The sequence below is a fragment of the Ictalurus punctatus genome, chromosome 25 (genome assembly GCF_001660625.3).
Source record: "Ictalurus punctatus breed USDA103 chromosome 25, Coco_2.0, whole genome shotgun sequence".
Taxonomy (NCBI): Eukaryota; Metazoa; Chordata; class Actinopteri; order Siluriformes; family Ictaluridae; genus Ictalurus; species Ictalurus punctatus.
Window position 1 is genome coordinate 7,213,289 of NC_030440.2, and position 23,205 is coordinate 7,236,493.

Consider the following 23,205-nt stretch of genomic DNA (forward strand, 5'->3'; position numbering starts at 1 on the left):
TGTACAAATAACCTGCAAATCATGATCATGTAAAACATGATTTAAAAAAAGTATTATGTGGCTGAGAAAACCCAATTGGAAAACTGACTTCCATTCAAGACGTGTTTGGATGGGCCTCCTGTTGGGGGAAGTGGAATAGGGGGTAGTCTAATTGAAATCATTCAAATGTCTAACCATTAGAAAGCTTCAAAAGAAGACTAATTATACATAATGCACCTTTACAAGAATATATTTAAGCCTTATAAATAACTAAACTAATATGATTCCAGAATCACTGAAACAAGTTTAAAATAAATAAATAAAGAAAGAAAGAAAGGCGCTGCGCAATAAAGAATAAATACACTATACTGTCAAAGGTTTGTGGACACCTGACCTTCACACTCTTATGTGCTTGTTGAACATCTCATTCCAGATTAAATCCTCCTCTGATGTTATAATAAGCTCCACTCTTCAGGGAAGGCTTTCCACTAGATTTTGGAGGGGGCTGTGAGGATTTGTGATCATTCAGCTACAAGAGCATTAGTGAAGTCAGACACTGGTGTTGTGTGAGGAGGTCTGGGGTGCAGTCAGCGTTCCAGTTCATCCCAATGGTGTTTAATGGGGTTGAGCTCAGGGATCTGTGCAGGACTCTCGAGTTCTTCCACTCCAAGATCGGCAAATCATGTCTTCATGGAGCTCGCTTTGTGCACAGGGGCGTTGTCATGCTGGGACATGTTTGTCCTCTTAGTTCCAGTGAAGGGAAATCTTAATGCTACAGCATACAAACACATTCTATACAACTGTGTGCTTCCAACTCTGTGGCAACAGTTTGTGGAAGAACCACAGATGGGTGTGATGGTCAGGTGTCCACATACTTTTGGCCATGTAGTGTAGTTTAACACCTAGCAGTAAAAAAATAACTTGATTTTTTATTAGTGCTTTAAAATAAAAACAACAATTCCTCCAATGAATCGGTCAATGAAAGTCTTAACATTTCTTGCACTTCTTTTGGTTTTCACCAAATTCTCATTTAAGACACACGAACTGACATGAACGGTTTCTATTATGTTAACTCTGCCATGACCTGCACACAGCCCAGGTCCTTTCACATTGTCTAGGAACAGTGTACATAATGAAGTAAAACTAGTTTAAAAATTTAGCACGGAGAGATGGAATCTAGCCATTTCATACCTCAACACACAGGTTCCCAGAGTACCCTCTGTCCCGCACATTCGAATGTCTTCCTGCCCTAACACACCAACTTAGAAAGGAATATTCATTAGGTCACCTCATATGTTATAGGAGGGAAAAGTGTCAAAGGTGCAGGACAGGGAGTACTCCAGCACGAGGGTTGGGAACCAGCTGGAAAACATCTTTCAAACGCCCTAAATTAAACAGGTTTTTGAATATTCTTGGAAAAAATGAGCATATAATGAGCATAATGGTTGTTGGGGTAGGGTAGAAACAACATGAATACACATTAACATGTCTGCAGCATGCAGGATAGGTCGATCATCATATACTGTGATAAAGAAAGACATTTCAAAATATTTCACATACATCTTCTACCAGGAAAACAATTTACCAGAATCATCTTGCAATTAGATCTGACAATGCTTCTGAATATTATCAGTTCAAAAGAATTTCACTTAAAACATCTAAAAGTCCTAACTCAAGGTTGTATCTGATACATACTTATCCTGCCCTCTGTATTAAATCTAACAGTCCAGCAGTCCTAGATCCCAGAAGATGAATTACGGTGCTAAAACCTACTGAACACTAGACTGCTGATATGGTGTATTTGGTTGTGTACAGAAGTCTATATCGAGTCACTGCTTCAGCATTGTCTGCAGTCAGAGCAGAAAGTAGAATTCAGTACACTTCTGCTTAAAATGGCATATCTTCTTAAATTTTGACTGTACTAACAGAGACACCAAATATTTTCCACACTGGATTTTAAAAACAGTTACATTACCAAACAGAAATTCAGAAGCAGTGAATAGAAATGCAAATGTGAAGCGAAGCTGTACAGCCTTAAGCTGAGCATCAGCCAATGCCACTGGTCATGTGATATAGCTACACAGGCAATTTTTCTGCATTCTTCCCAGCAATGGCAGTCAGTCAGGGAGTGAAAATCCCTCCTTCAGCCTGATCCACTCGTCGGTCCAGCAAAAACTATGTTTTCTAAAATACGATAAGGGCATGTAGATGTGGTATAGTGCGGCTCAGCACAGTTTACTTGAGTTCATGATCAATAATAGCACACTGCGCAGTCATGAGCAGCATGGCAAGCTTCCAAATTTCATTACCACAGAAATGATTTGACTCGACTGGTGTGTGAAGTGATTCACGGCTTAAAGGGCAACAATGTTAGCTTGTATCTGCACAAACAGTGCTTTGCGTGTCTCGGCATTACATGGGTGCTAAAGCAAAAAGCTTCATGAAATGACCATAAAGGTATAAGAGAAGGTTTGGAATTATCTGGATTATTGCAAAAATCGCTCCTGAAAATTCTGCAGATTACCCGTATGTCATGAGGGTGGTAATGAATTTTTTTTCTTTTCTTTTTTTTTTTTTTTTTTAAAGGAAATATCTTCCACTGACTTGACCTGTTCTAACCTCTTGCTCTCATCCTTTAACTCTCACAAGATGCTGTTGTACATCTCCAGAGAACAGAGAAGTAGCTTATGACAGCAGGTTTTAGCGTAGAAGTGAAAGCTAAGACCCGACAGTTTGACTGCTGACATATCTGTGATGTGCGGCAAAAGGTTGTTGAGCTTGAAAAAATGGGAAGTGGCTATAAGAAAATGGCACATGCACTGAAAATGGCCATTTCCACCATCAGGGCAATAATTAAGAAGTTCCAGTTAACTGGAAATGTTATGAATCAACCTGGAACTGGACGTGTGTCTATATCGTCTCAACACACTGTGAAGAGGATGGTTCGAGTGGCCAAAAATTTTCCAAGGATCACAGCTGGAGAATTGCAGAAGTTAGTCGTGTCTCGGGGTCAGAAAGTCTCCAAAAACTACAATCTGAAGTCACCTACATCACCACAAGTTGTTTGGAAGGATTTCAAGATAAAAGCCTCTCCTCTTATCCAAAAACAAACTCGAGCGTCTTCAGTTTGCCAGACACTACTGCAACTTCGAATGGGATCGGGTTCTATGCTCAGAAGAAACCAAAATAGAGCTTTTTGGTAATAAACACCAGAGGTGGTTTTGGCACACAGAGAGGTAGCCATATGGAAAAGTACCTCATGCCCACGGTTAAATATGGGGGTGGCTCTTTAATGTTTTGGGCTGTTTTTCTGCCAGAGGACCTGGAGATTTTGTTAGGATACATGGCATCACAGACTCCATCAAATATCAGCAGATATTAAATGAAAACCTGACTGCCTCTGCCAGAAAGCTTCAAATGGTCCGTGGTTGGATCTTCCAGCAGGACAATGATCCAAAACATACATCAAAATCAACACAAAAATGGTTTACTGACCACAAAATCAAGGTCCTGCCATGGCCATCCCAGTCCCCTGAGCCCATAGAAAACCTGTGGGGTGAACTGAAGAGGAGAGTCCACCTCGAAATTTGAATTATCTATTGAGATTCTGTATGGATGAACGGTCTCCGATCCCTTGCCATGTATTCTCCAACCTCATCAGGCATTATAGGAGAAGACTCAGAGCTGTTATCTTGGCAAAGGGAAGTATTGACTAGAATGGTGCCAATATCTGTTGCACACCTATATTTAACTAAAAATTTTTTTTGATAAACCTATGTTTTGTTTGCAATTGTTTCATATCCATTAGAGCATTTTTGTGATTTTATTATTTTTATTTATTTATTTATTTATTTTTTTTTACAAAAGATCAAAGGGTTAAACAATAAAGACAATTTTTCCACAGCCTTCTTTGCTAATATTTACCAAGGGTGCCAATATTAGTGGAGGGAACTATAAGGTTAAGTTCTCCAATTTCTCCTTGGTAACAACTGTAGACAATGAAGTCTCAATGATGTGAGGCTTATTCAATAGATGACAAAGGAAACAGGTCAGTGTGTAGGCCCTGTTAAAAGCAGCTCCTGCTATCTCCACAGCCCAAGGCCATGTTCTCTAGAGAATGTGATGCTGGAGCATGAACTCATCAAGAGAGCCTGCGATCCCAGCGGATCTGCAGGGTGGAGAGTCGGCTTCGGTGGTTGTGCTTACTGTAGTAAGCCATTTGTTTTGCTTCCCCCGCCCCCAAGGGCAGAAGCAAAAAAGATGTAGCAAGAATGGCTTAATTTGCGAGCTCTATACTGAAAGACTGCAAGGACAAAATCAAAACTGTTTCACCCTACCTTTTAAGATGTACTACATTTTTAACTCGTTTAGATCGATTATGTTAGATAAAAAATAGATAGGAACAGCATGAGAAATTATTCAAGAAATGCCAACAAGGCCATTTCACTAAAGTCCTGACTGAGCAAGGGGCTGCTGACTAGCTCACTAAATCTGCTGCAGTCTATAAAAAAATTCTATACAGCACACCATTTTTATGCATATCTAAATGGTAAGCAAAGCAAACCTAGGTGTAAATATTGTAGAATGTCACACTTTGGTCAGCATGAAGCACATGTTAAACATGTCTCTGAATGCAGATATTTCATAGCCTACAATATATGCCTAATGTGGTGCGAAGTGGTCGTGTACAACCCCTATTCCAAAAAAAGGTTGTGTAAAATGTAAATAAAAACAGAATGGAATGATTTGCAACTCTCATGAACCCATATTTTTTCCTCAATAGAACATATCAAATGTTTAAACTGAGGAAATTTACCATTTTAAGGAAAAAAAAAATAAAATCAGGTAATTTTGAATTTGATGGCAGTAACATGTCTCAAAAAAGTTGGGACAGGGCCGTGTTTACCACTGTAGCAACCCTTCTTCTTTTAACAAACAGTCTGGGAACTGAGGAGACCAGTTGCTGGAGTTTTGGGAGAGGAACGTTGTTAAGTTCGTGTCTGATACAGGATTCTAGTTGCTCTACAGTCCTGGGTCTTCTTGGTCGGATTTTTTGTTTCATGATGCGCCAAATGTTTTCAATTGGTGAAAGGTCTGGACTGCAGGCCGGCCAGATCGGCACCCGGTCTCTTCTACTACGAAGCCATGCAGTTGTAATAGATGCAGTACGTGGTTTATCATTGTCTTGCTTAAATATGCAAGGCCTTCCCTGAAAAAGACGTTGTCTGGATGGAAGCATATGTTGCTCTGAAACCTGTACATACACCTTTCAGCATTGATGCTGCCTTTCCAGACATGCAAGCTGCCCATTCCATAGGCACTAATGCACCCCCATACCATCAGAGATGCAGGCTTTTGAACTGAGCGCTGATAAAGCCACATGGTCCCTCTCCTCTTTAGTTTAGAAGACGCTGCATCCAGGGTTTCCAAAAAAGAATTTCAAATTTCGATTCATCTGATCACGGAACAGTTTTCCGCTTTACCTCAGTCCATTTTAAATGACCTTTGGCACAGAGAAGACGGCGGCATTTCTGGATCATGTTCATCTATGGCTACTTCTTTAGATGATAGAGCTATAACCTCCATTTGTGGATGGAACGGCGAACTGTGTTCACAGACGAGTTCTGGAGGTGTTTCTGAGCCCATGCAGTGATTTCCATTACAGAATCATGCTTGTTTTTAATGCAGTGCCGCCTGAGGGCCCGAAGATCACAGGCATGCAATATTGATTTTCACCCTTGTCCCTTGTGCACAGAGATTTCTCCAGATTCTCGGAATCTTTTGATATTACGTGCAGTAGATGATGAGATATTCATAGTCTTCGCAGTTTTTCATTGAGGAACGTTATTCTGAAATTGTTCCAAAAATTGTCGATGTAGTTTTTCGCAGATCGGTGAACCTCTGCCCATCTTTACTTCTGAAAGACTCTGCCTTTCTAAGATGCTCTTTTTATACCAAATCATGTTATTGACCTGTTGCCAATTAACCTCCAGCTATTTCTTTTTAGTAACACTTATTTTTCCAGCCCCAATCCCAACTTTGACATGTGTTGCTGCCCCGAAATTCAAAATGACCTTATTTTTTCCTTAAAATGGTGCATTTCCTCAGTTTAAACATTTGATATGTTTTCTATGTTCTATTGTGAAGAACATATTGCTTTATAAGATTTGCAAATCATTGCATTCTGTTTTTATTGACATTTTACACAGTATCCCAACTTCTTTTGAATTGGGGTGATAAATGTCAGATTCTTAAAAGAGATAAAAACCAAGTTTAAAAAAAAAAAAAAAAAAAAAAAGGCACCACCAAACAAACTGAACTAGCTTTATTCATTACATTCCACATGTAACTCTATAAACTATGCTCACCAAGATCACTCATGGCATGGAAAAAACACCATCATCCTTTTTCCACATGGTTCAGCATAGAGCAGTAGTCTTGCCTGCCTTCTTTTTTTCTAAGTTGAGATCTGTGCTTGGCCGACAAAGCACAAAGAACAGCAGGACACTAAGCAGGATAACCGAACTTCATACAAAATAGAAAACTGGTATAATAGAGGAATACAGCAGTCTAGCAACGCATGTCAAAATGTAATATCTAATAACCTAAAGACAACACACCACCTATAGCTGTTATGATTACCTGCAATGTTTGTATGCTCTGCTTGCTAACTTGGGTACAGTGAGAGATTTTTGACAGATCTTGTGAAAAATAAAGAAAGACTAGAATATACACTCCCTGCAGGGCAAAGCCACCCACACGTACAGAAAAAAAGCTTTAACTCTGGTAAAGTTGAGCTACCCACATAGTCCAGAGTTCTGCAGCTCTACAGTTGTGCAGGTCATGGAGAGCACCGTTACACAAGACCATATCAGCAAACTACAATCCAAGTACGACTCCACAAGTGTGTGAAATTTTATTAAAGAAAAACAACAATAATGTCACCGACTAAACCGTTAAGATCTCTAAATGAATCTGCAGGACCACACCGACTTAAGAATAGCAGAGTTAAAAGAATATTTATCGGTAAGAGTTAAAGCAGCCTTACCTCAGCCCTGCCTGTTCCTTGCAGACACAAGTCAAGTCTGCTCAGCTGAGTGTGAAAGGATGTGCAGATGAAGAGATGGCGAAGAGTGACGGGGGAAGGAAAAGAGAAAAGGAAGGGAGGGGCTGACTTATTACAAATATTTCCACTCACAGAGAACTCGCACATACAATTTCACTCCAACGCCACTCAAACTGCACCACTGACGAGGCCCGTGGCAGGAAAGAGAGAGAAAGAGAGGAAGAAAGAAAGAGAGAGTGAGAGAGAGAGAGAGAGAGAGAGAGAGAGAGAGAGAGAGAGAGAGAGAGAGAGAGAGGGAGGAAGAAAGAGAGAGAGCATAAGAGTGGCAGAATGATAGGGAATGGGAGAAGAGAGACCACCCACTACAGAGACCGCTGAACATGTGTCCAGGGATTACCCTCCTTGGGCAGAGGTGTGAGGGAGCACAAGTGTGTGTGTGTGTGTGTGTGTGTGTGTGTGTGTGTGTGTGTGTGTCTGTGTGTGAGCGCGCGCGCGCATCATCATCTCAGAAACGTCAGGTCTACATACAAGGGGATGAGAGCAGACAAAAGCCCCGCTTTAGCAAAACCAGGGGGCATACCAAGGACACTGATCCTCTTAAGACCTCTTATGTCATAAAACTATTGTAATCCCCAAAATGTATAAAGGAGCAACTGAACAATAAACCCAAAATAGATTGTCTGTCTGCCTTGAGGTCAACCTGTGGAGAAACTTGCACACAAACACACACAGACAACATAGAATTACGGTTAAGCTGTTTTTCTCAGCTGAGGTACTGCTTAAGCCCTGCACTGGGAGGTATTATTTTAAGTACGAGGATGTTATAAGGGTTGATGTTTACTAAGCTACGCATCTAGGAGTCACGCAACAGCAAAGCATAATTAAAAAAAAAACAAAAACACAACAACAAAATTTTTGTGGGTGAAACCAAGTCCTACTCACAGGCTATGCTGAAAACACCTACAAAAGGGCAAACAGCAGAAAGTCTACGACAGCGTTTATGTTCAAAAAGCACAGCTATTCTTATTTATTTCAGATTTGCCTTGTTGGACTGTAGTGATATTTGCTCGTTTGGTTGTTACAGTAACAGCTCAGCTATGACACGTGAAAGTTAAAGTGATTAAAAGAAGAACGTGATTTTAAACATTTTAACAGATTTTTTTTTTCCACCCTTAAATAATCTAGATATGAAGAAAACACAAATGTACTCAAATATTACATTTAAATAACGACAATGTATGTGCAAGTATTCAGTGCAGGCAACAGGAGCAAAAAAACGAAAGGAGGGTGGAATATGCTGTAATGGCCGCCATTTCACGTTCTCTGCAGGTGCAACAGTTTGCTTGTGTACATATACAGTGTACGGCCCTCGCCTGACCTACCAAATTACTGGTTTTCGTCCGAGTCGTTCTTGTCTCAAAGATCTTACGCAGAGAAGCAGCCAAACAAAGCGACAAAACCTATGGGCACCAAACGCTCCACAGCCCTCCTCAAGTCCGCACTTTGGTGACATCATCAAAGTGTAGACCTATGATAAATGAGGGCTTGATGGTGAAAAAGCAAGCAATAAGGACAGTCCTTAAGACTTCATCACATTCCTATATTAGTTGAGCCCCATGTTGGACTTGAAACTACATACACATGTGGGCTAAATCGGATTAAAAAAAGTAATAATAATAAATAAAACCACTAACAGTCAAAAGTTTAGACACACTCATTCTTTACCCCCCCCCCCCCCCCCACATTTTATAATAATAATAATAATAATAATAATAATAATAATAAAGTCATCAAAACTCTGAAGTAACACAAATTGAACTATGGGAATTATGTTCTGATAAAAAAAAAATCCAAAATAAATAAAAAATAATTTAGTATTTTATCATCTTCAAAGTAAACCCCCTTTTTACCTATTATTTCCAGAAAAGTATTCTTGGCATTTTCCTCAACCGATTTCTTGAGGAATCCCCCCCGAGATGCTTATTGGCTGCTTTTCGGAATATTTAGCTCCAAGTCATCCATTAAAAAAATATTTTCTTGTAAATAAAATGTTAGTTTTAGAATGAAAGAAATGAATATGTTGGCACGATTATATTTTTTTCTACAACACCGATTTCAAACATTTAATCATACACCTTCAGATCATGAGAAACATTTCAGTCAAGTTTCTCCAAACGTTTCTGGTAGTGCAAAACAGAAATGCAAAAAAATATAAATAAATAAATAAATAGATAGATAGATAGATAGATAGATAGATAGATAGTATGTATTATATATATATATATATATATATATATATATATATATATATATATATATATATATATATATATATATATAATGTTTAAGCTACCAGTCAAAAAATAACATGTAGTAGTTCAGTAATCCCAACATCTAATATGTCTGAGCACATTTGGCTCAGACAATCAAGATTTGTGGCCAAAGTTGGGATTTGGTGCCTTATATGTCCTGCATTTTGCGATTGGGATATTAAAAACAAACCCACTTAATAAAACTACTTGAAATATTCATTTTTGTAGGTAATCTTTCTTAATTAAAATGTTCTGTAATTATTTTTCATTCTTTTTATTCTTACTTCATCAGTCATAGTAAGACAAAGCACCGTACAGAATGTTTAAGCGCTGAGTAAGCACCATTTGCTGGGTAATGAACTGTAATGAACGTTAATTTTGTCAAACAGACAGATCAATAAAACAAAGTTGACAAAGAAGAGAAGATATCTTCTTTCATTAAATTAACCAGGGAAGTCCATTGGCCACCCAAGACTTCATCTGTAAAACTCAACAACCATAACTCGTGTTATTACTCTTTTATTTTTTCCTGATGCCAATGGCTGAGAAGATTCTTAATCTACAAATGACTCCCTTGTCACAAACCTGCCTGCCTGATATTCGTTTTTTTGCTCAAAGCCTCTAGCTTCGGCTTTCTATTACAGATGAATAATACGTTTTTTTTTTTTATCCTTATAAACACTGACTGCAAGCTCATTCAATCAGACATTAAATCTACCCTCTTTGAGTTGGCTTGTGCAGAAAGAAAAATGAACACTGCCCACACTGATTAGTACAAATAGTTCTGAATTATATAATGGACTACAACTGATTATTAGGGCCTAAATATCTTGGGATGAAGATAAGTACACCATAACGGATCAGCTTCTCGTAGGATGTGCATCAGTACTGTCGCAGTATACATTTCTGATAATAATGACTCATCCTTGCTGGAACAACTACCAATGAAAAACTGACCTGACTATATGTAAGTAGTTCCTCTGTGCCTGTCGATCAAAGGATGCACTATGCGCTAATCACCACCATGGTGGGGGTCTGGATGGCAATGACGGGAGCTAGTGCAGCCTTGCTGATCAGTTCCCTGGCTAACCACCACAAGCAAATCAAGTGAAGTGTGTCCTCTGCAGTCTGTCATTCCCTCCCTCAAGACACGGAGATACCAGAGATGCAGAGGAAGAGAGTGAAAGAGATCAACAAAGTGGAAAGTATAAGGAACAACCTTAATCGCAATATGTTATATAATCGTCTGAGCGATAAGGAGGCCATTATTTCCTGGTCTGCATCCCTCCACATCCCTTAAGGTAAAATTAGTTCCACTTCCTAGAGCATAGCATTTCCTCTGCCAGAATCTGGGCCAGATGGCTAGAAAGAGAGTGAAAGCGAGCGATGCTGAAGGAAGCTCTAAGAATCAAGTGGCTCACGAGAACAAAAAGCAGAAACTGTGGAGAGCCCATGAAAGAAGGCAAATATGGCACATGTCTGTGAGAGTCGTATACAATGTGCAGCGCAGAGAGAAAACTGCAGTGGTATCTCTTGGCATAAAGGGGAAAATGCACAGGCATTTACAAAATACTTGAAAAAGAAGTGCACAAGCCTAGCCAATTTGATGAGGATAGACTGGAATTCAAAATTACAGGCAACAAAATTCAGCATGAAGACTTCATTCACTGATACGACAGAGGTTCGGGAATGATCCGAAATGTTAACCTAGCATTATTTCACAGTTTAAAACACACAACGCTTGTTGAACATAAATAGATGAACATAAAAAGCAAACAGCAATTTCATATGGTTTATTATTTATTATTTACTTGATGCCTTTACTAACTGCTATCACCCAACCATGTGGAAACATTAGAGAAGCTAGGTGGCGTGGCAGTGCTGACAAAATTGGCAGGTGGACACATAAGGTTAGCTAGAAACATGCCCTAGACCTTAATCATTGAGTTTATGGACTTGCTCTCAGACAGCAGAGTCTCTATTAATAATATGATGTGTAGATAATTGGATGCGTTATGTCAAGACCGCTTTACCAGCAGAACAATAATGAGAACGCTGGGCAATCTGTAAAACCGGTGCACGGACTAAAATACAAGAGAAATAATTTCTACAAAGCTGCACTGTGATTTAGGACACATGATTGAACTTAGGGGTCATGATAACTGAGGTCATATTACAGAAATATGAGACGAGCATACCCCATTTTCAGTGTGCTTATCAGAGCTACTTCCAGTCCTTCGGTTAGCCTGCTCCTGAGACTGCTGACTCCCTGTCATGAGGAAAAAGAAAGAAAAAAAAAAAAGAAAACATGCACATTTAGAGCACTGCAACATTTGAATCTTTTCCTAATCTGACCAGGCAACGTACGTAGATTATTCTGCTTTAATCTGGGTAGTCGTGCTGCTGTGATGCTGTTAAAGGCGGACACTCAAACACAGAAATCTGATATGTGGACCTAAATACATAAAGATGAAGAGCAGAAGGAAAGCGAGACAGAGCTGTGAGCTGGGACAGCAGACAGATGGTGTGGTGTGGGGGACAAAATGTGAGAGTGGCTTTGGCTGTGCTCAGGCAGACAGGACCGAGGCTTGATGACAGAGTGATGGTTTAACACCCACAGTATTACAGCTCACTGCATATAAATTCTCAAACTGCAGTTTATTATGGTCCACACACAAACAGCGAGAGCGAGAGAGAAAGAGAGAAAGAGAGAGAGCGAGAGAGCGAGAGAGCGACAGAGCAAGAGAAAGAACTGTGGGGCAAGTAATGCAATGCCAAGTTTTAATATTTGCATTTGGTTAAAGTGCCAGCATTATAACCTAGTATTATTCAATTGTAGATTAAAACTATAGATTACATTTAAATTGAATGTGCAGATATGATGTGTGTTCCAATTTCCAGACTGTACATGTGGCTGGTACTCTGAATGTGTGTGTGTACCTGAAAGGACAGGACACTTAATCCAACTATACAGCAAGCTGCTTAATTATATAACCACCACTTAACCATCACTCCCTCGCCTAAAGACCCAGACTGCACTGAACCAATCTGATACATCAGGATTAAAGTGAAAACAATGTTCATGAGTGAAACTTAATACACGACCACATTTTTTTCCCCTTAGGGGGCAGCATGGACGGGTGTCCACTAGAGGAAATGGCATCTGAACATACATAGATGCATAAAATAAGATTTTTTTTTTTTTTTCGGTTGTGGGAGAATACAAGTTTACATCTGCCCCACAACTGCCACTGAAAATAAAAGTGCATGACAATGCTTCCTTTATATGAAAGTAAGGCTCACCTGGTTCACTGCTCTCTGTGGGCGAGTCCTCGTGGCGCAAGAAGAACTTCACTTCCTGTTTCCTGGGGCCCCACTTCTGCAGGTGCTCATACATCATGTGGTCAAAGGGAATTGCTCGCTCTGCAAGGAGGGAAGATCACATAGTCCGGGACAACAGAAGATGCAGCCGTGGATTTTATCAAAGGGGGGGAAAAAAAAAAAAACAGACTCCATGAAAAACATCGCTAGGATGCCTAGAGATCGACAGGGAACAGACAACAAAGTGTTAAACGAGAGTACAAAGCTCAGAGTCCATCTCCATTACATTAAATGCAGATATTCTTCCCTGTCCCTTGAAAATAAGGGGTTTACTAAGGGGCCCTGAGAAAGAAGTTAAGATGGGAAAGAGAGCCACACCTCACCCCGGAGAGGGAGAGAAACACAGACACACACACACACACACACACACACACACACGTATCAAAGAGTCAAACATGGCTTCCTGCCAGAGGAATGCAGTGTGGCGGGAAAAAGGGAGATGCAGAGGAGAAAAGACGCTAGTCAAAACAAATCCCAGCTCTAGGAGCAGAAGGAGAGAGAAAATTAGGGCCGTGTTAATTCTTAATGTATTTAATATAATGCATGTTGATTTCTAACAAGGCACTAATTGTAGGTCTTCATTATCTGTGATTAATTAGATTAGATTATACCCTATATAGCAAGTGAATAAGAAGCGGCTTGCAACTGAGCCTTACTTGCATGAAGACAAGCTGAGGTCTGGCGAATATTACTTGAATCGTAGGTAGTGTAAAAAAAAATCTAAAAGATGAGACTGAGAATAAAGTCTGGGCACAGCACTGCAGTATTCACTAGAGTGTAAAGGATAGTGTCTTGCTCCTATAGTGCACAATCACTGTGGTGTGCGTGTCCCGATTCTCTATTTTGCCCTTCCCCTCTACAGCGACATAACGGTCTTGCCTCAACTCCAATAATAATGCTCAAGCTTTACCCGAGCTCCAAAGGCTTTAACCAGAACAGACCAGCCAGCCAGATTTACTAGGAAACGTAACCAAAAGGCAACAGGAACACACAAAAAAAAAAAAATAATGAAAAGATAAATTAAGCTAAATCTGCCCAATATTCATGCCCGTCGTAAGGGGATTGTCAGGGCACAACTCCATAACATCATTCTTGTATCAGGAGCACACCTGAAGACGCTTTTATTTCCACCACTGATATGCCGTCAACACAGGGCTAGGTTACAGTAACCACGTCTTCCTGAAGACTTGGACTGTGTTCTGTGTTTTTGATCCCACACCTGCATATTATCAGCTGCTTTTGAACTTTACACTGCTTAGAGGTGGGATCAGAGGCAGAATGGACTAACAGATTCACATAAACAGGCTATTCATCTCCTTAAGCCATACAATGGGCTATTTTGTGCATGGACACAGAACAGTCTGTTGAAGAATAAAGGTGGAATGTCTGAGGAGTGTGATTCAGTGGCACTACACAGAAGAAAAGATGGACTGCACATTGGTCTGAACATTTTTTGTTTTTGTGCTGATACTAGGTGTAGTATCAGTAACCTGTTATTTACGAAAAGAAATGGTTTACTACTGAGAGAAAGGCGCGGTGAGGTCAGCTGAGCATTTGTGCAAATCCGAGTGGCCATGTACTGTGAAAGCAGGATGTTAAATGAAACCAATGGCCTGCTATGGGCAATCACCACCGCTTACTCTTCAGTAATGGAGTTAGAGACAGCAGGCTGTCTACTGGCGGCTTTAGTGATGTCGTAATGATGGACATTTTGTAAGGCATAAAAGGACATTTTGTTGAACAAGGTCAATGACCGTACAAGATTACCTGTAGTAGTTTTTTTTTTTTTAAGCCAAAATGACTATGGAAAAGAAAGTAACAGGATGACATCACTAACTAGTCTATTTTTTGGTGCATTTCTGCATTTTTTAAATTATAACGTGAGAAATTTGGGTATGAGAAAGGTGGCACACATAATACAAGCTATTATTAATTAGAAGAAGCGAAATGAAAACTGAATGAAGGGAAGAATAATGGAACGTATCTGCAGGTTTTCTGTTCACTGCTGCCACTCATGCTGTGACAGGGACTATGAGAGCACTGAAGCACAAAAAAAAAAAAGTTTGCATAAAATTCAGTGTCTTTTATTAAGTGACAGGTCTTTAGTAGAACCTTTAAAAAAAATAAATAAATAAATAAATAAAATAATAATAAAAAAAAAAAAACCCTACACTATCCTCTATACTGTACTCTTATTCTGATTGTCAGGCAAGGACGTAAACACTACAGTAGGTCAGGTGCATACCGTTGCCTCGCCACACTTCAGCCAGGTGGCAGCCGCTCTCGCCCGGCTCCTTACAGAACTCCACCACATCACGACATGTTGTCTCTGGAGTGATGGGCACCTCCGTCAGAGCCTGCTCGCCATCACTCAAATACACAGTCAGAATCATCTGAAAGACAACGCGAGAAAGATGGAGAGAAAGTACACAACATTAAATGCATTCTAGCTTACATAACTAGGGTAATAAGGAAGTGTTGGGAGAATGTGTTCCTATATTAACCTTGCACTAAATCCAACAATTATATACAACATGTTTTCGTTTGCATAAAAACAGCAGACAGAGAATTAGCATATAGACTCTTATTTTGGGATGACATCTTGGTCACCGAGTCCAAAATGAAAGACTTCCAGAAAATACATTAGCGTAATTGAAAGTAATCATATTGCATATTTAAGAGAAGCACAAGCACAGGAAACATCTTGACATCTCAGCGGTCCTGCCTATTAATCAAAGTCACCGTTTTATTGTTAACAGGGTGTGAACGAAAAAAAATATATCTGAAAGGAAAAACCTTCTTAATGCTGTTGTATTTGAGGTCAGATAAACTGTCTTTATATTCTGATGTACACAGTCTGAGCAAAAACACGGTTTCTATGACTGTTTCAAACTAAAAAACTTCTCTCCTGTGTATTATGTATCCATCCTGCCTGTCAATTTTGTTGCACATGCACACATGGAACTGTTATCATATTAAACGGTTACATAATAACACTACATTAGCCAGACAAAAATACTTACATGCCTGCCAGTATTTAGTGGTTCAGAAAAGTGCAGATTTTTTTAGTGCAACACACAATGTTAATTCTGCAAATTCAAGTAGAGCACATGTATGGGCCATGTCTCTCAGAAGTTCACCACACTGATTTCAGCAGCTTTAACTCTACTCCTGCTTTCATGGCTACAGGTTCCCATATACCATACACGTTTTAAGGTTTTCCCTGCTCCAACACGCCCACAGTCAAATATCGGCTAAGTAACAGCTCTTTCGAAGTTGAAGTGGGTGTGTTAGGACGGGCAAAGCACAAAAATGTGCAGGACAGGACCAAGGCCAGGGTTTGGAACGAACGCGTGTTGTGACATAGGAGGAGCAGCCGAAGTGTAGGGGTGACTGTCAGGTAGTTGGTGCAGTTCTGACGGCATTTCTAACTTCCACTTGTCAGCATCCCTGGGGTCCAAACATCTAAGGTCCAGGCTCCACTACTGCTGATGGTGGGTTAGTCCAACCAAACATGCCATTGCTGACCTACATTACTTCACTTGTCTGAGTCAGTCAGTGACAAAGATGCTGTTTATTCCCAGAGCACAGGTAGACATAAATGCACGCTTAAAGCAGTGGGTGGACTGTAAGAACACAGCTTGAGACAAGAAGACCCAAGGGAGTTCCAGGCTGTTAACAGTACTGCCCCAAAAACCAACTGAACCACAAGAAACACATTCCAAACGACGGGAATAACAAAATATAATTAACCGGATAATCTAATTACTATATACACAAGGCCAGATGTTAGCAAAGCATTTCCTGACTCACCTGAGATGATGAAACGCGCCAACTGTAGGCCAGAGACAAAACCGTTCGGTTCTGAACCCAAGCCTGACTTGACAAGATCTTATCCCAGAAGAATGACTGAACAATGACCCATTGATTCTTTCCAGAATAAATGGAAGGAGCTCAACACTGCACCATTTGCTTGCTGACAGAATTGCAATGCCTGCTTTATATACCTGGCAAAACTCCAAACCCATGAAGGTGACCATTTTACCTTCGGTTTAACACACAGACACTGTGTAGAAGGACATTGCGTCTGAGACCTCGGGGGATACATGCCACTCCCCACTGCACACATGCAAGAACCCCACCTTCTAGGCGAGGAATCACAGGTGTTTGTGCGTGTGGGCAGACAAAGAGCTCTTTCAGCTTAAATACAACAGAAAAACAATCAGGTTTTTATACACAGCAAACAAGAATGTGCAGAGTAGCAAATGCCACAACATAGTACAGATGTTGTATAAAACTGAATACACGTGCATGGAGCATGCAGTCTGTATCTGACTCCATGTGTGTGTGTGTGTGTGTGTGTGTGTGTGTGTGGTATTAAATGAAAGTGCACCTTGAGGACGGACAATCCTGGACGCTTTACTAATTGGCTAGCAATCCAGATAATCTGAATAAAGCCCCTGAGGAGATTTTCACAACACTAGGGTGCTAACAAACATACACGACACATTAGAAAGCTATAAGAGGGATTATACCCCACTATGAACTTACTTCATACTATAATGAAGAATTAAAATCTATTCATTTATTAGTGCTGGTGATTTATGTGACTTTTTCAGGCTGCATGTTTTGTCCAATGTCCATGAGCATGCTTCCAGCCCTAGTCACGAAGTGATGAGAAGACTGACTGCCAATGCCAGGCTTTCTGTCCTGCTCAGAGCACTTTGTAAATTTTCCGCTCAGAAGGCAGGCATGCACAATAATTATATACTGGTATACAGTACATCAGGCTCAAATAACCAGAACTGGGTATAGCAGCCAAAACATTCTCTCAAGTACTAGTAAAACTCTTTATAAAAATAATTACTGAGTAACAGTAAAAGTAATAATGTTAATAAATATAGTTGCAAGCAGCAAATATCGGGGTTCAAGCCCTTTAGGGCCCTTAAAGACGTTAAACGATATTACTTAATATTGTGCAATCTTATAAGCACTTAAATCAAAGAAAAACCAAGATAATTTCAAGAAATATCGCCTTCATTAAGCTTGTCTAATAGCTACTGAACATTGCTCGACCAATGGGGGCCATGATTTTCAAGATTCAAAATTGTCCTCGTATATGCTGATTGGACCTTGCACAAGGACAATTCTTGAAAGATTTATCTATCAAGTCTATCGGACCAATGGTTCCACATTTACTCCCAATTTCATATTTTGTTCTGTTATAGCGCCACCAGCTGGTTACAATCAGTATTATTTTCTTTTTTTAAGTATTGTCCTCAGATTGAACCTATACGCAAGTATCCCAAGTTTGGTGAAAATCTCTCATTCTGTTCAAGAGTTACAGCCATTTAAGTAAAAGTGGCCACGCCCACTTCAAACTTTTTAATATGTGCTCTTACGAGTAAAATCAAAACTTCAACATATTTTTTTTGGATAATTACTGATCTAAGTAGTCCAAAGTATTATCCTGCTATAGGATGATTACAGTCAAGCAAAAAACCTAGGACTACTACGCAAAATTAGGGTTCTGAAATGATCTCAAATATTTACCGGACGGTTTTATGGACACCAATGCTTCCATGATGTGAAGTTGTTCAGAATGAGGACATCTAATGTACGATACAAAGAATGTGTATGTATGAAACACTGAATAATATACAATCATTTACACATCATTTACACAGCTATTTTCAAGGTTTTTTATTTTATTTTTTTAACCATTATAGCGCCACCAAGTGGCCAAACTTCCCCATTTTTGAAACGTGCCATCAGACCAAAACCCTATATAAGTTTACCAAGTTTGGTCAAAATTTGTCATTTTGTTCAAGAGTTATAGCTATTTAAGTAAAAGTGGCCACTCCCACTTCAAAACATTTGATGTGCCCTTGCGAGGGTAAATCCAAAGTTCAATTTCTTTTTGATAACTACTGATATAACACATCCAAAGTATTGTCCTGCAATAGGTTTATTTCAGCTGAGCAAAAAAACTATGACTCGTTCGGTATGACAGACACCAATGCTGTCAAATACGTTTAGAATGAGAAGGCCTATGATGTTATATATTAGTTATGTTTGTTCAAAACACTGCATTATATACACAACAGTTAAAACCGACAAAAATCGTGATAGCGCCACCTAGTGGCCGAGTTCTTTAAAACCTTTCACAAACCTCTTAGACCAAGAGTCAAATAGGCCCACCAAGTTTCGTTCCGATCAGCCATTGGTAACCTTGTCAAGTAGCTACCGAAACTTGATTAACCGATGGCGGCCATGTTTTTCCACATACGTGAACATGCTAAAAGACAGTGATGGCAACTGAGAAAGACAGTGTATGCAAATGTTGAAGTCAATTGGATCAACGGTTCCATAGTTACAGCTAATTAAAAAATTGTGGTATTATACCGCCACCATGTGGCAAAGCTATGGCAACTTTTCTGGACCACCATAGATATTCCTCAAACATAAGCATGCCAAATTTGGTGAAGATTTCTCATTTCCATCAAGAGTTATAGCCATTTATGTAAAAGTGGCCACGCCTACTTCCTGTGTTTTCACATACCGTAGCTACCTCAAGTTCGGATAACGAGACTCCATAGATTCGTTTGGTCCCGATTGGATGAAAAACCTAGGACTAGTTCGCAAAAGTAGGTTTAAAAAAAAAAAATCCAAGATGGCGGAAAATTTTTATAGGCGAAAATGAAACCGGAGATAGACATTTTGTTGAGTCGGACAAACGGTTCAAAAGTTATGGCCACTTTTCTAAACATGCTCACTATAGCGCCACCATCTGGCCGATCAGGCCGAAACTTTGAGGGAATGTACCAGAGTACTACAGCCTTGCAAAGTTTCGGCTCTCTAGGCCTTACAGTCTGGTCTGTACGATCAGTCTTAGGGCAGAATAATAATAATAATAATAAAAATCATCAGCCTTTTGGGCTTGAACCCCTAATTACTTGAGTAAGAGTAATAAAGTATCCAATGAGAATACTACTCAAGTTACTAGTTACACTGGATCTGATTAAAATGAAGGGAAAATCCTGAATCTCAGACTACATGGAGAACTGGAAGTCACACCTCTCTTTCAAAGTCTGTCTGTTCTGTTTATATGATATAAAACCTGGGTTCGAGATGAAGCAGCATATCCCAGTCCTGTGTTGGGTACAATAACACACAACCTGCCATTTTCAACACAAAATCTCTCACACACCGCAAAAAAACAAACATTTTCCCAACAGGTTTCTGCCTTTATTTTCACAACATGTTAACACCACAAACTTGTCAGCATCTGCATTTAAACAAGACAACAGAAAACAAAAGAACAGACTACGCAACAGAACAGAAGAGAAACTGTGTGTAGACAGAGACTGAGTGGGTGTATTAGGGTGTATTAACGTGCGCGCGCTCGCTCACTTCTTCCCCCTCTTCGGCCATTATCTTCCAGGACCGAGCGGCTAAATAAATGAACGTTTGCTGCGTACGCATTCAGACCACAGCAGCGTATCGAGAGACTCGATGTGAATGTTCATTAACATTTAACAGTAACAGAGGAACGCCATCGAATGCAGCAGAGTAAAAAGTACATTTCTGTGATTAAAAATGGACTTAAGAGTACGGACAGTTAAACCTACTTTTCTACCAAGTTTACTAAAGTAAATGTAACGACGTAAAATATAGCACGTTACTACCCACCTCTGCAAATAACGATGAAGAAGCAGTGAGACCTGTCCACATGTATATACTGATATTTTTGGAAATGGACTTTTAACTCCATTTCAAAAGTATGTGGACAGGAAACCTTTGTATAAAGTAATATGCAAATCTACGTGTAGACAAGGTCTCAGTTAACGTTCGACGTAGAAAACGCTCACGTAAATGAGAGCTCAGGAGGTAAAATTCTGCATCGTTTGAAGTTTAACACCTGCCCGGGTACAAACCTGATCCCTGTTGATCATTTAGTTCTGTCGTTCATCATTTATTACCATTTATACCACAAAACTACCAATAAAAGCCAAAGTCTTCCACGATTGTTTGGCGTAGCTAAATCTGTAGCTTTATTTTTTGAAAAAGTATATTTTAAGCACTTTATTTAGATTTAATGGGGTGATGTGACACACATGAGCCTTGAACATGACTTGCGATCTATGCTGTCTCTCTTTTATTCAATCATTACAATGAATCGAGCCTTGAGCATTTACTTAAAGAGTATTTGAATATTTGGGCCAGAATATTCAGGGGGGAAAAATAAAATAAATTGATAACTACAGCCTGAATAAATTCTCTTATTAAGTCAGCACGAGCAGTCGAACGTTTCAGGATAAGGTTTGTGTTAGGCTGGCACACTCATGTCATTTACTGCACATTGCGTTCAACTTCCCATCATTACTCTAAACCAGGGGCTCTCAAGTCCAGTCATGGGGCTCGGTACCCTCAACACACCAGACCCGCATCAATGATGCCTTAATAATTAGCTGATTATTTGGATCAGGTGCATCAGCAGTAGGGAAAACTTCAAACTGTGCAGGACAGGGCTGGGCAAGACTGGAGGTAAGAACCCATACTCCAAACAAGTGTCTACCACAGCAGATCATATTCCTAGTTCTGTACTCAAATACGTTTGTCTCCAAATAGTAGCTTTTCTATGCGAAATACAAAATAAATGTCATATCAAAAAAACCCTGTGTATCATTTTTCTGCAGAAGAGGAAGAAGGGAAAACAGAGCGTGTGTAATCCGGATGTCCGACTGGTCGAGAAACAGAGGCACTTTGATGAGATTAATCAGAACAATGGGTATGATGCGAGTACAACTGCCAGCAAAGATGAGAAAATACAGAACACACAGTCTACACCAAAACCATCCTCATCCTCAATATTAATACATCAGCCCTCATCAAATATCATAACAGAATCCAATTCTCTTGAGTGCAATTAAACGAAGACCATTTCATAATGAAGAACAAGGGCTTAGGAGAACTTGGGAGGTTCTGCAGTGATTTGAGGAAGAAGAAGAAGAAAAAAAAACTACTGTGTGTGTCAAGAACTGAAGAATCGAATTAGGAAAAGCGCTCATTTTTTAAGCTGTCACTGGTAGAAAACATTACATTTTAGTCTCTCTACAGATCAGCAGATGAATTTGAAAAAGGTTATTGTTATTTAATATGAAATTTGTAACAGCTGAGAAATATTGTTTAATAAAACCTAGTAAGACAAATGCTTTATCATATACACATTAAAAGGTGTCAAACTAACATCTGACAAGCAACAGAACATTAAAATATCTGCTAATACTGATGTTACAGCAGTGTTACTGCTAAAGTCAAGTATTATTTTTGGAATCGATGCACTGCAGTACTGTAAGCATGTACTGTAACCAATCCTGTGTAAAGACTAATATAACGAATATAAACATACCTACATCAAAATGGGACGGCTATATCAGGTAGGTAAGCTGTAGATTTCTAAAATCGTCCCAATTATCAATAAATTTGCCAGTACTAGCTTTACTGGTGTTCAGATAGCAGTTTTCCTCCTTAAAATGAGTCTAAAATGCACTTATACATAGACTATGCTAGATACTTTTCAATAACACCATATAAACAGTTTAATAATGGCTATCACGAGTGGAGTTGAAATCATCCACACGGTCTTATAGGCCAGTATACAATACAAGTGACACATTGAGCTGACATCATCTGAAGTTCTGAAAAGATGCAAACTGAGACCTTAACCATGCTTGGTTTTCCTCAAAGCCCTTGCTACCACCTCTATTAACTCCACGTTATTGTAGCAGAGTACCCTCGCCTACCCTTTAGGCCAAACCGGAGCATCACCTTTCTCCACTTGGCTGTAGTCCGTGCTCTTCTGCCCGCTCTCTTCACGTGTCGAACGTTCGCCTTCCCACAGCTCTTATCCTTAGACAGGCTGACTAGACCATGAAGGACAATAGTTACAAACCTCTTCATCACGCAGGAGTCTACAAGTCAGCACAACGGCACAAGCGCTACTACATACACAACCTCTCTCCTTTGCTCTCTGCATCACATGCACACTCGGTAGTAAGCAAACAGCCTTGCAGTCTCCCTGCAGAGAGAAGCCGTTAAGAGTCATGGACTGCTGATAGAGAGAGAGAGAGAGAGAGAGAGAGAGAGAGAGAGAGAGAGAGAGAGAGAGAGAGAGAGAGAGAATGAATATCCAAGTAAGAATGAGGAGGGAGCACTTCTCATTAAGATTGCAAAGCCTCTTCCAGAACAAGACAAAGCGAGACCTAAGAGGAGGGAGTAGGACAGATGTTGGTAAGAATGCATGTCTTACGGTCCTATACAATGAAAACTTACCACACTAATGGGTCAAGAGATCATGGAGAGTATTGTGTGCGTGTGTGCATGCATCCTTTAAGCTATACACTACCACTGCACAGTGATCAATTCTTATCAAACTTCAACATACTAAAATTAGCAAAAACATTA

At 39.8% G+C, this 23,205-nt stretch overlaps 1 protein-coding gene across 6 annotated transcripts in view; it reads right to left on the reverse strand.

Moving 5' to 3' along the window:
- The window catches only part of ppp1r13bb (protein phosphatase 1, regulatory subunit 13Bb), a 56,725-nt gene that overhangs the window by 19,950 nt on the left and 13,570 nt on the right, over positions 1–23,205 (reverse strand). For 4 of the 6 annotated variants that reach the window (XM_017455944.3, XM_017455940.3, XM_053675673.1 and 1 more), the window contains exons 3-5: positions 14,984–15,131; positions 12,661–12,780; positions 11,556–11,626 (exon numbers count right to left, since the gene is read on the reverse strand). In XM_017455944.3, the coding sequence (XP_017311433.1) occupies positions 11,556–11,626; positions 12,661–12,780; positions 14,984–15,131 (339 nt within the window). Of the gene's footprint in view, positions 1–7,027; positions 7,245–10,314; positions 10,450–11,555; positions 11,627–12,660; positions 12,781–14,983; positions 15,132–23,205 lie in introns of those variants that run through there. The other 2 variants (XM_017455947.3, XM_017455946.3) reach the window with 2 other exon arrangements.